Source organism: Mesoplodon mirus (assembly GCF_964341445.2).
Source record: "Mesoplodon mirus genome assembly, chromosome: 4".
NCBI classification, from domain to species: Eukaryota; Metazoa; Chordata; class Mammalia; order Artiodactyla; family Ziphiidae; genus Mesoplodon; species Mesoplodon mirus.
Window position 1 is genome coordinate 53,131,400 of NC_138979.1, and position 17,164 is coordinate 53,148,563.

General features: G+C 46.7%; 1 protein-coding gene across 3 annotated transcripts in view; it reads left to right on the forward strand.

The window, feature by feature from the left end:
* TLN2 (talin 2) overlaps positions 1-17,164 on the forward strand; it is a 451,691-nt gene that overhangs the window by 356,728 nt on the left and 77,799 nt on the right. For all 3 annotated transcript variants that reach the window (XM_082618383.1, XM_082618385.1, XM_082618384.1), the window contains exons 37-42: positions 772-933; positions 6,742-6,882; positions 7,348-7,529; positions 8,650-8,782; positions 11,322-11,423; positions 15,909-16,079. In XM_082618383.1, the coding sequence (XP_082474509.1) occupies positions 772-933; positions 6,742-6,882; positions 7,348-7,529; positions 8,650-8,782; positions 11,322-11,423; positions 15,909-16,079 (891 nt within the window). The remainder of the gene's footprint in view (positions 1-771; positions 934-6,741; positions 6,883-7,347; positions 7,530-8,649; positions 8,783-11,321; positions 11,424-15,908; positions 16,080-17,164) is intronic.

A 17,164-nucleotide genomic window follows, 5' to 3' on the forward strand; every position in this document is an offset into this window, starting at 1 on the left:
CTGAGATCCCTTACCTGTCCAGTTAAGGCCAAAGGGGTGTTACCAGCCTCAGCAAAGTGGATCAGGCAGATTCAGAAACACAGCTGGGGCTGGGAGATCCCTGAGCCACACCCCTTAATAAGGTGCCTATAGCCCACTTGGGGGTGACATACAGCTGCATGTGACTGTTAAACACTTGAAATGTAACTGGTCCAAACCGTGATGGGCTGTAAGTGTAAAATACTGACCAATTTCAAAGACTTAGTAGGATAAAGGATTGTAAAAGCTTAATATTCTAAAATTGATTACATGGTGAAATGAAATGTTTTGGATATATCAAGCTCAATAAAATAGATTATTTACAATAATTTCCCTTGTTTCTGTACTTATTTTCATGTGGCTACTAGAAATTTTAAAATTAGATATGTGGCTCGCACTGTATTTCTGTTGGGCAGCGCTGGCCTAGACCCTGGGCCGTGTCCCTCCTGGCTGGGGGTCGCAAAGGATAGCTGACAACATCTCCTCTGAGGCTGCCTGGAGCCCAGCCCACTCCCACATCAGCCCTGCCTTTCCTTTTCTTTGTTTAGTCTCTCTGCCTTAATAATTCCCACCCTCCCCTTTCTTGGAGTGACTTCAGGGGCGGCAGAGCTAGAGACATGGGTTTTATTTCCACGAGCCCTAGACATGTGAGTTGAAGGGGAATCCAGGGCTCGGGACCAGGGTGGACTCCAGTGAACTGGACCCCTCTGCACTGAAGCGTGGGGTGCCCCCAACCCAGTCCATGCTTTATAGGTTCTGTCAGCCGCCACGATTGTCGCCAAGCACACCTCAGCCTTGTGCAACGCCTGCCGCATCGCCTCATCCAAGACGGGCAACCCTGTGGCCAAGAGGCACTTTGTCCAGTCAGCCAAGGAAGTCGCCAACAGCACTGCCAACCTGGTGAAGACCATCAAGGTAGGTCGCTGAGCTGAGGCCTTAGAAATCCCTGTGACACCTGTTGCAGAGGGGGGAAAGAGGTAGGGGAGTTCAACTTCTAATTCAGTCTCATGATTTAAATCACTGAGGAGCGGTTCATTAGTGATGGAGATATTTATCTGGAAACACCAACAGCCTTGGTCTCTACTAACCTTCCGCATAGTGTGTGGGGAGGGGTAAACTATGTGCTTAGTGGGGGAGGGTGGTTTTGAGGGGCTAGTAGAGGGCCCTGCCATGGTTGTTAAATATCTCTGGACCAAGAGAGAAGGTGGAGGGAGAATGGAATGGGAAATTGTTGGGAAAATCTTTTAAAAAAGTCTATTTATTCCGTCCTATGATATCTATTCTATTTATAGTTGTTTAAATGTTTTCAGTGGAGCATGAGCTTCTTAAGATAGAGCATTCCATGTTGATAACAAGTTCGTCTTTGTGTTCGTGGCCATGGACAGGTTGAGGGGAAGCAGGGCAAGGGTACCCTGTGAGGAGGGAATCGCAATAGCTGGGCTGTAGTATTTGTAGCTGGGTGATCAGACCGCAAACCCGGTCTGCCGTGCGTGGGACACCCAGCAGACACCAAGCAGCTGACCTGGTGGGAAGACAGCCACAGCCTGGACAGCAGACCCCTGGCAAAGAACCTCCAAAGGAGATGGTCATGGAAGGCAAGCTACCAGCTCTGTGCAAACCAGGAAATGCAGGAGGGAAGGCCGTTGGAGGGTTCACACTTTACTGAAGGATTTTCACACTCATGGAGGTGGGATGATCTGCTTTGTTGCTGGGCAACTCCTGGAGGGATGGGGCTTTTCCCCCTGTTCTCTCCAGAGGATATGTTACTACACACCTCATTTCACTTGCACTACACAAAGCCAATTTAGTCTTGTGGAGAAATTAGTCAACAGACTGAGCCAAGCAGAAGCCAAGGAGAGATTGTGCAGCCCAGCAGCAGTTGGAAGCGTACAGGCAAGAGCCACGGGGCAGTTATCCCTGTCAGGGATTACTTAGCTACTTAAACAGAGTCTTTAAAAACAAAAAACAAAAAACTTAAAACCCGCTTATTTGAAGACAATAATAAGATAGATTGAAGATGAATAAATAAAGCCAGTGCCCAGGTGCCCCCAGGATCCTGCTGGCAGCTCTGTTTAATTACTGTCATGGTTCATGGTATTAGAAATGAATAAAGCTTATGTTTTCCGATATTTAGTTTACCCAAAGCCTGTTCCGTGTTTTGTGTATATCACTCATTCAGTCCACACAACCAACCACCCTGTGCCTGCCATCCCCGTTTTTACGGTCAGGGCAGTGATGCACAAGGAGGTGAAGTAACTTTCTTGGGGTGATTCAGCCACTAAGTGGTGGACCGGAATTCAGACCCAGATCTCCTGCTCTTTCCACTCAAGCCTACTCTCGCCCATGGCATGCAGTGTACATCGTTAGCCTGGAGAGACTAAGCCATCTCACCAGCCTGGGAAGAAATACCTGGTTGTGTTTACAGTGCTTGTGTGCCAGTCTGGGGGGAGGCAGGCCTGGAAAGACAGCAATAGAATTGAGATGTAGTGACATCATTGTCGGTTGCTGTGTAACTAACTTATTTCAGTTAAAACTTGGCCATTTTCCGATCATCAAAAAACAGACTAGATTTAGATGGACCAAGGGGGAGACAAAGGCAAGGAACTATTCTATACAAATTCTGGGAGACCTTTCTTTTCTGCCTTCTCCTCGGTTTTAAATCCCTACCTGTCTCCGTTAAGATCTCATTTTCTTTTCAGATTCTCCTCACAGTGGCAACCCCTCTTTGTAACTGCCTGCAGCAGATGAGCTCTTGTGGTGGCCTTAAACATAGGCCTGTGCAGAAACACCAGAGGGGGGGTGCAGGCTGTTGTGACATGGAGAAGATGAAGCCTCCTTCCCCGCGAGCACCCTGGGAATCGATAGCAGTGCACAAGGAACAGAAATGACCCTCTTGCCCCACAGCTTGCTGAAATGCGCTTGGTGTTTCGATTCCCATCAGGTGGCAGGCTTTGCCAGGGACAATGAACTTTGTTTTGAATTTACTAATAGGAAAATGGTGAAGGTCACTTCACTGTAGCACACTGTACTACATATCGAATAGACTTGCTGAGTTAAGGAATGGTTAAGAATCCTGTCAAATAGCAAAACAAATGAATGTTTAATTCCCTAAATGCTTGAAACAGCCACCATCGAGGCTGAATTTTGCTCTATGTTTTATGCTTCTTAGTCCTTTTTTTTTTTTTCCTTTAAATCACAAGGATGTGCCCAAGCCTAAATCCCAGCTGCCCCACCTTTCTAGTCACAATGAAAGGAGGGGAACCCCTCCCCAGAGGAGCACTGGCGAGCAGGGAGCAGATTACCCCACAGTGGGTCATCAGCACCCATTAGAATACCTGCCTCCAGGGATCATAAATCTCTGCTGATGGCGTTCTTTGCAATCCCAAAGCATGGCTCAGCAAGAATAAGTACGTGCACCCTCCTCCCTGCCAGGTGCTGCTCTCAATGCCGGCCAACTTAGAAACACACGGAGCCCTAACCACAGGTGCCGTCTTTCTGCTGGTCTCCCCGTGTACCAATGCCTTCTGCTCTCTCCCCAGTCAGCTCTTTACCTAGCCTCAAATCAGATGTGTGGAATCGAATGTTATTTTAAATGTGCAGTCACTCAGGTTTAGGTGCCAAGTAGAAATTGTGCAACAACACAGCTTTTGTTTCTCTGAGAAGTTGGAGTGCAGCCTTGCCTCTCACAGTGGAGTTGAAGCTCAGGGTTTTGCCATTAAGCATTGACAGGGCATCCAAAAGACACCAGGTCCAGCTCTCATTAACCGGTTTTAACTCGGCTGTAAGTATGTTTTCTTGATCGTCCTTTTGTTTGGATTGGTAAATAAGTTTCTTGAGAAGAAAAAGGAGGGATAAAAACCTCTTGGGCTTCTTACTCCTTATTCTTGTTGCCTTTTCTAAGGTCAGTAGGAGGGAAGGGAGCCAGGGGTCTTCGGTTTTGGTCTGAGGCATGAGCTTGGCTTACCGTGTCACTTTCTAGGTGTTGGTTTTATCACCTGAAGCATTGGAGCTTTGGGATTAAATGATCTTTAAGATCCCTTCTAACCCCCAAAGTCCATGAATCTTTGATTCTGGTGCACATGCAGAAATTGCTTCTCCCAGATCCCTGTGAGGTTTTTGCTAAGTGTGAGAACATTCACAGGAGCTGGCTCAGGGTCCTGATGGGGCCTGGGCATTTGGCTAAGTGGATTTACCCTTTCATTGTTATGACGGGTGTACTAAACATTCTGTGACATGGAATATCTATGTGAAAACTGTCGTGCCTGCCTGAAGTTTCACCTCTGGCCAGATTTGAGTTTTCAGTTTACTGGGGTTGCTCAGCCATCTCCAGAGTGGAAGCAGCATTCAGAAGTGAAATACTGTCTATGTAAACAAACCATCCTTTCTGATGCTCAATTCTTCCTTTGGAGGAAATGGCTTTCCCCTCTTGAAAATGGAAAACAGTGCTGGATTGGAGCTTGGCGTTGTAGTCCACAGCCCACGCTATTCAGGGTCCTGCCTTTGACCCGCAATGGGCTACATGATATGTGATTTTAGGGCCCAGTCTCAAAGAAAACATCCTTTCTTCATCCTGTTGGTGCAGTCGATGAAACTGCACAATTAGAAAATCATTCCTTGGGATTTACCTGGGGTAATTATCTTGTCATTTTTCATAAGTTCACCTAAGAGTTGGTGGCATGATCAGACATCTGCCTTCCTAATAGGCCGAGAGTGTTGTAGACAGTGGGAAAGGGGATGGGAGGAGTGTGGAGAGGTAAGGGGCAGGAGAAATGAGCAGTACCACTGAGAGGCTCGGCATCTTCCACTGAGCTAGAAGCCCTATCACTCCCATGCAATTGGTGCAGCTGGGATGCGAGTTCCTTTGATGCCGAAGTCCACTCCTGCCATCTGCCTGCTTCAGTGGTCCGCCTGTGCTGGGGCCACTATTGTCAGGCTCCTGCTATGCGGCACCCAGCCGGCCTCCCAATGTGTGCCCAAATTGCTCCGAAGCCTGGTAGGTCCTGACCTCAAGGAGTCAATGATGGTCGTAGTGCAACAAGATGAGAGCGCCCAGACGGTTCACTGCCATGTCGCCAGTACAGTGCTTCAGTGGAGGTAACAGATGCTAACTCAACTTTTACTGAGTACGTGAGTGGAGTCAGAACTGAAGCCATAAATATGAGTAAGTAGCAGGCACATAGGGTTTCCACTGGGCCTGGAAGAACCACAGAATGGGGGAAGTTAGGGTCAAGGTCAGTGCCTATCTGGTGGAGAAGGGCATGAGCAGAGGCAAACTATGCACAGTACTAGTGACGACGGTAAATTAGCCAGGCTTATGGGAGTTCCTTAGAAAATATTAGCATGGCGGATGTGTAATTACTGCCCCAACCTGTCAAGACTTGATTGGAATATAGTTGTTATTCAAGTAGCCTTTAAACTAACCATGCCTGCCTACTCTTTCCTTATTGAAAAATAGAAATGTTCCCATCTCAGATCTGGTTTGTTTTGTAATTGCTGGTGCCTCTGGTTTTTTGTTCACTAATTGTCTAAATTGACTTTTATATGTTGCTCATAATGGTTTAATTAAAAGTTTAATTCATCATTTAACAAAGAAATTTACGTTCTTTGACAAACATAACTACCTTCTCAAATGTTGCCCTTTGCTGGGAGGCAGGGGTGCTGTCATTGGTCACAGGCCATCGGTTCTAGCAGCCTTGTGCTTGAGGAGGTGCAGTCCATGGTTGGGGAACTTGGGATCCAATTGTTGACCCTTTGTGGGGTGGCCTGGCATGCATCACAGGCCGCTTTCCTGGCTTGTCTTCTGTGCAGGCTATTGATCGGCGATGTGACTAATCATTCAGTGTCATTGTATTACTGCTGCTCATTTTAAAAAGAAATAAGCTTTGGAAGCAAAAGATACATAGATAAAAAGCCCATGTGTGTAGAGCTCAGTGAATTTTCCCACACCGAACACACCTAAGTAACTGTGGCCAGTTGAAGAGACAGAACATGGCCAGTGCCCAGAAGCCTACTGCTGCTCCTTCAGTCTCACTGGCTCCAACGGGTGACCTGACAGCTAACACCCAGAATTAGTTTCACCTGTTTTTGTACTTTTGCACAAATGGAATCGTATAGTGGGTACCCTATTGTATCTGGCCTCCTTACCGAAATATTGCATGTGTGAGATTTGTCCATATTGCTGGGAATAGCCCTAGTCTGTTTTTTCCCATTGCATTCCATTTTGCTCATTTGAAAATGACAGATACATAAGCCCTCCCTCCGTCAGTCATTCAGGGACATCCAGGTAAAAATAGCTTAAAAGAAGTTGAAAGTGGTACACGATGTAAGATATTTTTATAGTTTGGCAAGGAATAGACTTAATTGGAGTGAAATGGAGGGGAAGAGCCAAAGGGTTATAGTCTCAAAAGTAGGGAAGAAAGTGGCTCAGCCACAGGGATGGACAGCATAGCTCAAGGGGAGAGAAGAGCAGGCGCTCTTTGAATCACGTTAAGTGGGGAGTGGATGGGCTGTGAGGTCAGTTGGCCTGTGAGCCACACACTCAGCTTTATTTCTTACCATTGCTCACTTAGCCCCTCTGCTTGATGGCGGGGATCCCTCCGGTCAGTTCTTATTCATTGTTTATGGATTCACCAGACATTTTCAGTGTTCCCATTAAGCCACCTTCTTTTCGCTGGGTGGTGATTGCTGCGGCCCAGGAGTGATCTCTGTGTTTTCTCCCATGAGGCTCTGGATGGGGATTTCTCTGAGGACAACCGCAACAAGTGTCGAATTGCCACCGCCCCCTTGATCGAAGCCGTGGAGAACTTGACAGCATTCGCCTCCAACCCTGAGTTTGTCAGCATTCCTGCCCAGATCAGCTCCGAGGTAGGGAATCCTTGCAGCAAAGGTAATACTGAGGTCTTTGGCTTGTTTTGTGTGGCACTGAATGGGCATGAACAGTTAAGGATTCCAAAAACTCTTTCTGTCAATACGTAGGGCACTGTTACTGTTGTCATTGATGATGCAAACAGAGTTCATGAAACTCAATGTCTGTATATCACTTAAGAGGTAATGTCTTGGCTTTATATGTTGAGAACAATCTCTGTGCGTAGGTTTGGGGCTGATTCTTTCTCGGTATGTGTCACACTCAAAAATAATATTTAAGGAGTGGCATAGCCCCAGGTCCTCATCATCCAGGCCCCATGTAAGCCAGCCTCCATGCTTCCCTATCCTCTGTCTCCTTTCGAAGGACAGAGGTAGTGACTTGATAAAGAACATGACCTTCCAGGGTCCAAGTCATTCACTTAGTCTGTGTGCCCTGCCCTTGACCCTTCTGCTGTTTGGTCCCAGGGCTCCCAGGCACAAGAACCAATCCTGGTGTCAGCCAAGACCATGCTGGAGAGCTCATCATACCTCATCCGCACTGCACGCTCACTGGCCATCAACCCCAAAGACCCGCCCACCTGGTCTGTGCTAGCGGGACATTCCCACACCGTTTCTGACTCTATAAAGAGTCTCATCACGTCTATCAGGTTAGTGTCTCCTCCAGAAATTGCTAGCGGCCTGCATCCGACAGGGCAGGAGGGGGATAAGCCCATCAGGACTTTTATTTAATAGCAACGTGGTTGATCACTGTCATCATCTTTTTCTTTACCTCTTTGGGACCAGCGGTAGTACTTGTCACAACAATAATAGCTAACTAAAGTATTTATCATATATTAGATACTGTTCTAAGCATTTTACCTGTATTGCATCATATGTTCATCACAACAACCTTGTAAAGTAGATGCTGCTATTGTCTCTCTTTTACTGATTAGAGAATTCAGGCAGAAAAGCATTTAGATAACATTCCCAAGGGCATCCCCAGGCATGATTGCTTTAGTCCCAGTCCTTGTAAACATTGTACCATATTGTCAATACCTAGGAGATTAGGCAGAGAGCACCACTGCTTATTTAGCAGGATTTGGGGTTACCTTACCTTGATAATAAGACAAAAAGAATATTCCAGGTCCCAGAGTAACTCTGGGCATCTCTAACCTCCATGGTGATAGTAGGACCTATCTACTATGAAAAATCATCCCCTGAGTAGATAAAACATTTTTGAAGTTGACCAAAGTTAATTACCCCACAGCATGGAGTGCATGCCTTTCCTCGGGTGTATTTTGTTTTTGAAATTGCTTTTGAAACTTAAGGCATTTCTTTCTTAATGCCTTGCAAAGAAAAATCCACTAAATATTTTAACTCCTACCACAGCCCAGGACGTTTTCGACTAGTATGCAATGTAGAGAGCATAGTATATTTGCACTGGAAATAGCACTGACTTTTTTTTTTTTTTTAATGAGGGTCTTATGCCTAAGCCAGTGAATGGAGAATCCAAGTCCAAATTGTTTCATTTGCAGTTGCCTGGCATCAGCCTGAGATGGTGGATAGCACCCTACCCTTCCCACCAGAAATAGACTTAGCACAAGTGTTAAGTGAAGAAATTCCTGAGCTATGCAGAGAAGCATTGCCAAGCAAGGGTCAGGAATTCACTCCCTAAAGCAATCGAGTGGGATAGAAAGTAGACAGGGGCTCCTGGCCCACCAGTTCTGGAACAGGTTTTGGGACTTGTGCTCCGTGGAGCCCGTGTTCTACTTGCTGTGTCCCTTCCAGGGACAAGGCCCCTGGACAGAGGGAATGTGACTACTCCATTGACAGCATCAACCGGTGCATCCGGGACATCGAGCAGGCCTCGCTGGCGGCTGTCAGCCAGAGCTTGGCCACGAGGGACGACATCTCTGTGGAGGTATGCAGGGCTCTGTGGCCAGCTCGGAAGCCTCTGGAAGTACTGAAGGATCCCAACATCAGGCTTTGGGGATGGGGGAATGGCACCAACACGTTTTTGATAAAGAGCTTCATCATTGGGCCACCTTCCCCTGGAACCAGCCTGGGAAGTTTTTGGAGGGGGTAGGGCAAATGCTGAGCAGAGAATGATGGTTTGATGAAGGAACACATGTACTGCGGGGGTGGAAGGTTCAGATTTGGCTGAAATTTGGAGGGAAATGGTCATTGTCAGGTAAGAGTGTGTCAGTCGGTGGGTTTACCATATTCAGTAGAGCAGACCTAAACGTGTAAATTTTGAGTGCTTCCCTGTCATATTTCAGCACTTTTTTGACTAATGGGCGAATTCAGCATTCAGCACTATGTGTTTGGTCCATGCAGAGATCAAGGATTCTGCCCTTGTTACTCAATATCTAGTATTGAGAGAGCTTTTGCATTCTGTTAATACAGAGCCACATTGCCCTCTCTTGCCCATTTTTCCAAAGTTGAGAATAGAATTTTCCTACTTGGCTCCTTTGAGTTTTTTCTGTTACCTGTCCAAAGGCCCCTGATTCATACTTCTTTCTTTCTGTTGAAAGTGCCTGACGCTCAGAAGGTTCTTAATAAATATGAATGTTGACTGGTGTTTCTCTCCTGACACAGAACTCATCAACAACGTACTTTGGCCCCTGTCTGTAAGCAGGGCCTGGAATTGGAATTGCTCATTTTTATTAATAGAGCTGTGTACTTCATTGTTGCTTCACCCGCCTCCCCCGTTTCCAAGGAAAGAAAGAAGAAATATGTATTCTCATCCTGTGCAGAATGTTAGAATTATCGTTAACCTGTTATTAAAGTAGAATATGCATACAGAACAGTGTGCCTGTCATACGTGTGCAGCTTCCTGAACTACCACCAACCAAGTACACACTGTAACTAGCACCATGAGCAAGAAACAGAGATGACGAGCACCCCCCTCACACCCACATCCTTTCAACACCATCACCAAAGCATATCCTCTGTCTTGACTTCCTCCCTGGGAAGAAAATCCTTCCCCTTTATCTGCATGTGCTTCCTACCTATACCATATTTAATCTAACAAGCCGACTGTAGTAAGACGACCTTGCTGGGATAGTCCTGCATTCTTTTTTTTGTGTGTGTGGTACGCGGGCCTCTCACTGTTGTGGCCTCTCCCGTTGCAGAGCACAGGCTCTGGACGTGCAGGCTCAGTGGCCATGGCTCACGGGCCCAGCCGCTCCACGGCATGTGGGATCCTCCCGGACCGGGGCACGAACCCGTGCCCCCTGCATCGGCAGGCGGACTCAACCACTGCGCCACCAGGGAAGCCCTAGTCTTGCATTCTTGACTGTAGTTAACATGATGAGTGGGAAGATAAGAAGTAATTTGCTCAATAAGACCCTTGGAAGTGTGGAGGTTTCTCTCGACCTGCCTCCATCTCTCTAAGTTTTTCCTTTTTCCTTTTTTTTTGTTTTCAAGTTTGCGGGTTAGGCTGCTCCTCTCGTAGCCTAAACTCTGCACAAAGTCCCCCAGCCCATATGCAGTGTTGTTCGGTAGGAGAGTAGCCTAAGTCTCATTTCTATGAGCAAGATGTTGTCACTTTGTCAGGAGTCACCCCATTCCGTGCTGATGAGTGCAGACCTAAAATGTCCAGCCTTCTGATCTATTAATCTGGACTCTATGAAGTGAAGAAGCTCCTGTAAAGATTTCTACAGAGGGATCGGATCTTCCCCACGACTAGTTAACACTCTCCATCTTTGAATTCCCCGCCCCCTTCACACTTCAGCATCATCCAGATACCTTGCCCCGTCTCTTTATAGCGTGAGTTCAGTTCTTTGGGATGGAGAGATTAAACTGTGTCTCAAACCTGAGAAGAAATGCCTTGATGGTGCCATTTTCAATAATGGTATCCGCATCACCAAATAACAGTGAACAGAGCACCTGACCATAGCCTAGTGGGCATTTCACCTGGCATTTTCACAGTTTGCTCTCTGGGAAATAGTCCTGCTGTAAGAGAGCTGATGTCATTTTTACATCACCCTCCTCCCCACTCCCCGCTTAAGGGGTTCTTAGCTCTGAGGACACTGCAACCTGGATATTCCCTCAGACCCCACCATTAGCTACCTCCATTTAGACACAATTGTCTTCCCATCTTGGAAAGCCACCGCAGTTCCAGCTTTCCAGGAATTATGCTGAATAACCCAAAGTAAAGATACCAGTAACATCAGTTGTTACTATGGTTGCCAGGAGTGAGAAGCCAGTAGGAAAGATGTTCCTGGGGCCTGCTCATGTCCCTCATGGATGGAACTGTGGGGAGGAGGGGTTTAGCCCAGGGGAACTGAGGGTCGCTGGGATGGGGAGGGTCAGAGCAGTGGCTGGATGGCACACCCAGGCATTTTGATATCTGTTTCTCTCGGCCTCCCTTATCTTTCACATGGACCTTTTAAAATCAGTACAACTGCATGGGGAGCTGTTGTAGGTTGAACTTGACAGCTCTCTCTCCTTATCAGGCCCTGCAGGAGCAGCTGACTTCCGTGGTCCAGGAGATCGGGCACCTAATCGATCCCATTGCCACAGCAGCTCGAGGAGAAGCAGCTCAGCTGGGACATAAGGTAATGGGCACCAGGGGATCCTGCTGAGAGTGTGTGAGAAAGAGATGGGGGGAGAGTTGTTATTGATTTTGTTGTTCTTGTTCCCCAAAGCCTCAGGGCAGGTGTTAGGGCCGGGTCAATGCTGGCTGACACTAGAGAAAATACCACTCAGCCTCCATCAACATCTTCTCCAAAAATGACCACTTCAGGGATCTCTTTTTTTTTTTTAGATGTTGGGGTTAGGAGTTTATTAATTTATTTATTTTTGGTTGTGTTGGGTCTTCATTTCTGTGTGAGGGCTTTCTCTAGTTGTGGCAAGTGGGGGCCACTCTTCATCGCGGTGCGCGGGCCTCTCACTATCATGGCCTCTCTTGTTGCGGAGCACAGGCTCCAGACGTGCAGGCTCAGTAGCTGTGGCTCATGGGCCTAGCTGCTCCGCAGCATGTGGGATCCTCCCAGACCAGGGCTCGAACCTGTGTCCCCTGCATTAGCAGGCAGATTCTCAACCACTGCGCCACCAGGGAAGCCCCCAGGGATCTCTTTTTACTTAGTTAGCATTGAGACAACAGCTACAGGGCAATTTTTCTGGTAGTGCTCAGACTTTGCAGCCGCCAAGGCAGTTTTCAGTCACCTATCCCTCTTGATCTTCGCTGGGACAAGCCAGAGACTGAACTTGGCATTCCTGGCCTGATGTCTGCCATCTTTTGTCCTGGCTGGCCAGCCTCATTCTGGTGTGTTTAGGGCACGTTTTTCCTCCACAGCCTCTAATATAGTGTCCATTTTCACATGTGAGGAAGCGAAGCAAAGTTGCAAACTTCACCCTCGACAGCTGAAGCTTCCGTGTGGCCACTCTGCCAGCCCTTCACCTGAGCGTTCATACCCACATGGCTGCAGGTGCTGTATCATGTTCTGCCTGTTTGGGGTTCATTTTGCAAATCCTTCAAGGAGAGTTGGCTTGTCAAGCAGCCTGTGCCTCAGCAGAGAGAGGGCAGACATTGGGTTTTTAACAACCTGCAGGATTTCCTAGCATTTATCAGTGCTGCCGTGCAGATCAAGAAATCCAGTAGCCAAAGTCATCTCTGCCAGGTATTGATTTTAGAAAATCAATATTCCTGCTTTTTCCAGTACAGGATAGCTTAAGGGCCTACCAAGCTTCCTGCTGAGTCTAAGGAGAGGTGTTTGGGTTTAAAATGGCCAGTATCTCTCTGCCATTGCAAGTGTGGTAAATTTCATTTCTCACCTGAGTGCCTTTATAATAAGAAAGGGCTTGTCCACCTGTGTGAATCAGTTTGCAAGCGGCCGGGGGGCGGCGGTGTGCAGAAGGGGGCTGGAGGCTGGAGCACTGCGTATGTGACTGCTGTGGGGACAATGAGTTTGGCAGAGAAACCGAACTTCTGTTCAGCAGTTACTTTTGATTCCAGTAGGAATTTCGTAAGAAAATATTTCTAGACTCCTAGGGCAACATCCTTATCTCTGCCCTTACGTTGTTTAGTGTGGAAGATTAATTCCTATGTCAGTGGGTGGCATGAAAATTTTATTTGTGTCACCTGAGTTATCAATTTACTCTGGTCCTTTGGCTAAACAAGTCTCACCTTCTGAAAGGGAGTTCTGGACAATGGCAGCCTAGGGGGCCTCCATCCAGAGGGGTCGTGGGCTGGTGGTTGATGCCCACCTGGTCCCAGTGCTTCACGACGGCGCTCAGGTGGGGTGCCAATTCAGCAGCTTCAGTCCCACTTGGGAGTGATTGATAAAGGCAGATTCTCAGGCCCCGCCTGGATTGGTTTCCCACGGCTGCTGTAACAAAGTACCACAAACTGGGGGGCTTAAAACGACAGAAATGTAATCTCTCACAGCTCTGGAGTCCAGAAATCCAAAATCAAGGCGTTGGCAGGGCCACACGTTTATTGGAGGCTCCATTCTTTGCTGCTCCCAGCTTGTGGTAGCTCTTGGCATTCCTTGACTGAATCTCTCCAGTCTCTCTCCGTGGTCACATTGTCTCCCGCTTTTCTGCCTTCCCTTCTTCTGTTTCTTCTAAGGACACTTGTTATCAGGATTAGGGCCCACTCAAGCAATCCAGGATGATCTCATCTTCAGATCCTTAAACACACCTACAGAGACCCCTTTGTAAGATCACCTTCACAGACTTCAGAAATTTGGACATGGACATACCTTTTTGGGGGTCACCATTCAACCCACTCTGCCATCCTAGGTTTAGGGACTCAACATCATATACCAAATACTCAAAATTCTGTGTTATTTTCACTTCTGTACTAACTCAGGTGAGGAGGTTTCCTGTTCTGTCATGTGTCTCAATAACAGGAGGTATTAGAGTCCTTGCTAAACTTCCTAAATACAGGAAAAATCCCATCCCTTCCAAACCTTTGCCCTACAATAGGTGAAGAATAATGACCCCTAGTGTGTGTTTACTACATAGAGGCCTGTACTGAGGCCTTTACGCACGCTGACTTAATCCCCCTAAAGTTTTAAGGAACTTAGTGCTATCACATTTTACTAAGGAGGAAACTGAAATTTAGTAATAGGAAGCAATTTGCCTAAGATGTCTTAAAAAGGAATTGGCAGGGAGGATTCAAATCTCACGGCTTTGAAAGCAGAGCTTCCTCTCCACCCAGCCATCCTCCCTCCCTGAGGAAGTTGGGCACCTGTTGAGTTGTGTTTACTTATGCTCAGCACACAACAACCCTTGACATTTTACAGTTGCACTGATAAAATGTACTTTTAAAATAATAAAACGAATCCAGAAAACATGTTGGATTCTAATGCATTAAACATTTTGACTCCTTTAGTACTTTCGGGACCCCTCCTGAACCCTGACCCCTGATGACCCATCACTGCAATTGGTGGCGACACCACCCTTCCTGGGGAAGAGGAGATGAAATCCAATGCAGATATGCAGGGCTGTCCCTGCCTATAATATAACCTGGGGATTATGCAGACTGGGCCTTACACAGAGGTCTTTGGCCAAAGCAGGGAGCCGGGCAGGACGGGGGGCTGCCGGAATCCTGCTAAGTCATGTGCCTTGACATCGATCGGGTCTGCCCAGAGGTTGGGGAGCCCCTTTAAAATTCATACAAAGCACCATAAGGGCCAGCAGCAGCCTTGTTCAAGTGTTTTGAAACCTATCTGTAAGATAACTGTAATTGGGGATAAAAAGTCACAGTATGTTTATTGTTAGCTGATAGTCTTGTCTCACTATTAGCTTTAATGAACTTTAATATTTTGGACCCTCACCACCACCCCCAACTCCCACCCCCTGCTTTGTTGCTGACCCAGTGACTGCCGTTGCCCATGTGAAGCAGCCTTCCTGCCTGCATCCCCATCACCCTCATTCTTCCTCCACATCATGGGAAGAAGCATTAAGGGAGTTGCTGGTTAAAGAAGCATTAAGGGAGTTGAGAGCTATTCCCATCAGGTGAACTTAAATACATCTGATGGGAATAATTTAGCAATTAGTAATTGCCACACAAGATGAGGAGTTGAACGGAAAAGTGTGATCAGTATCGTCGTGTTTTATCTGAGGGGGAATAGATGACAGTGTCTGAAGCAAGGACAGCAAAATGTTAAAATCTGATATTATGGATGCTAGGTAGATGGTGAGCTTTGGTGAGCATATACAGTCAGCCCTCCATATCTGCAGATGTCGAACCCACAGATGCAGAGGGCTGACTGTACTACAGCATTTTATATAAGAGACTTGAGCACCCGCAGATTTTTAGTATTCTTGGGGGGTCATGGAACCAATCCCCTGCGGATACCAAGGGACAATTGTATGCACCATCGATGCTGTTACCTAGTGGAGACAGGCCTCTGCTGCAACAGTGCTTAGCTGTCTTTAGGCTTTTTTGTTCTCCCAGGTTGGGCTCATCATAAACAGTACATCTTGACTGATGGGAAATCATTTTTGCTTTTTTTTTTTTCCAAATCCACGGTTTGGTCAAAATACTTGAGGCGCAGGGCAGTTGGGTTGGCTTCCTAAAATGCTCCTAAATTACTCTCAGGCTGCTTTTCTCAACTGCCATGCTCCCCTGCCCCTCTTCTATACCCCTTCCTTTTGAGTTTGTAAGTTGCTCGCCTTTGGTTCTTTCAAAAGCTGTTCTATTTGTGAAATTAAAATTAAGATTTGTAAAATTCTCACACCTAACTGTGGATCTCAGAACAGATTTCTTAGCACTTCTGCCATGATCAGAGACAGACAAAGAGCTCCCCAGAAAAAGAAAAATCCGAACAAGAGTTCATTAATTACAAGTACTTTCAAAAGTAAAGTTGTACAAGGAATAAGGTCTGAGGACCTAATATGTATATAACATGGTGACTGTAATTCGTAATACTGGATGTAAAATAGAAAAAAACAAAAGTGAAGTCCAGCAGATCTGCCTCTCCCTGTGACTCATCCCATCCCTGTCCCAGCCCCCTTCCCAGCAGCCGGGCTCCTAAACAAGACACAGTATTTACATGTTGCATCTGGGGCTTTTTTTTTTGTCTTGAAAGGTGACACAACTGGCGAGCTACTTTGAGCCCTTGATCTTAGCTGCAGTGGGTGTCGCCTCCAAGATTCTGGACCATCAGCAGCAGATGACAGTGCTGGACCAGACCAAGACGCTCGCAGAGTCTGCCCTACAGATGTTGTACGCAGCCAAGGAAGGCGGAGGAAACCCCAAGGTACAGCTCAGGATGCTAGGGGCTCACTTAGGACCCTGAGAAGCCAGCACACGTTCCTCTGTATCATGTCCCTCCAGGGAGGGCACCTCCGGTTTTTGGATGGTGGCATTTGATTTTCCATTTAAAGGTGGGAAATAATCTTCTCTTGGCCTTCCCAGGAATCTTTAAGAGGAAAACCAAGAAATGCACACAATTAAGGCTGATTTAGAAGTTTTTTTTTTTTTTTCCGTGACAGTGTGTGTAGGTAAGCATCCTTGGGAAAGGAACATGTATTGTGTGGTTATTACAGGAATAAAAACCATAATACCTGCCCAGCACCTGTTCAGTGTTGACACAAAGCAAACCTCTATTGTTTTCCACTAAGTGTCGTTTCTGTTCCTGGTACTTAGGTTCAAAGAGAAACATGGTCAAGGTCACCCGTGGCATGTGTTGCTGTTGCCTTGGGGACAGTAGTTTAATATGAAAATCTCCCTTACCAGTTTACAGTGGAACATTTCTTCAGCCTGATGTGTCACCTAGGTACTTTTAAGTGGCCAAAGATGGTGACAACATGTCCTTTTCTCTCAAGGTCAGAGAAATTGTCAGGGATTGTTTTACTTGTGAAACCAGCATGCACCTTAAGTTTCCTCAGGGTTCTGGAACCTGGAGAGTGGGCTGGAGGCTTCTCCCACCACTTGTATCTTCTAGGAGCTGCCTCCACATGATCATGTGATCTTAATGGGTCTTCACCTAAGCAGACTAACTTGAGAGAGCACTACTGGAAAGATTTGTGTAGCATACTGACCTACGAGCTACAAGGATCCATTATATATATTTGTGTGTGTGTGGTTTTTTTAGTGTGCTTTGTTGTATGTCTAAGATCTTCAAATCAGTCACGTGGTATAGCAGAGAAGACTCTAGACTGAGTCAGATGGCAAAATGGTGATCTCAGAGCTAACAGCTATTGCGTGCCGACTCTGTGTCAATTTTTACATCTTACACCCTCATCTTATGTAATCTTCATAGAAACTCTGTGACGTGGGAAGGTTCCCACTGCACACGTGCAGAAGCTGAGGCTGCCCTGCCGAGTTGTCCGAGATCACAGG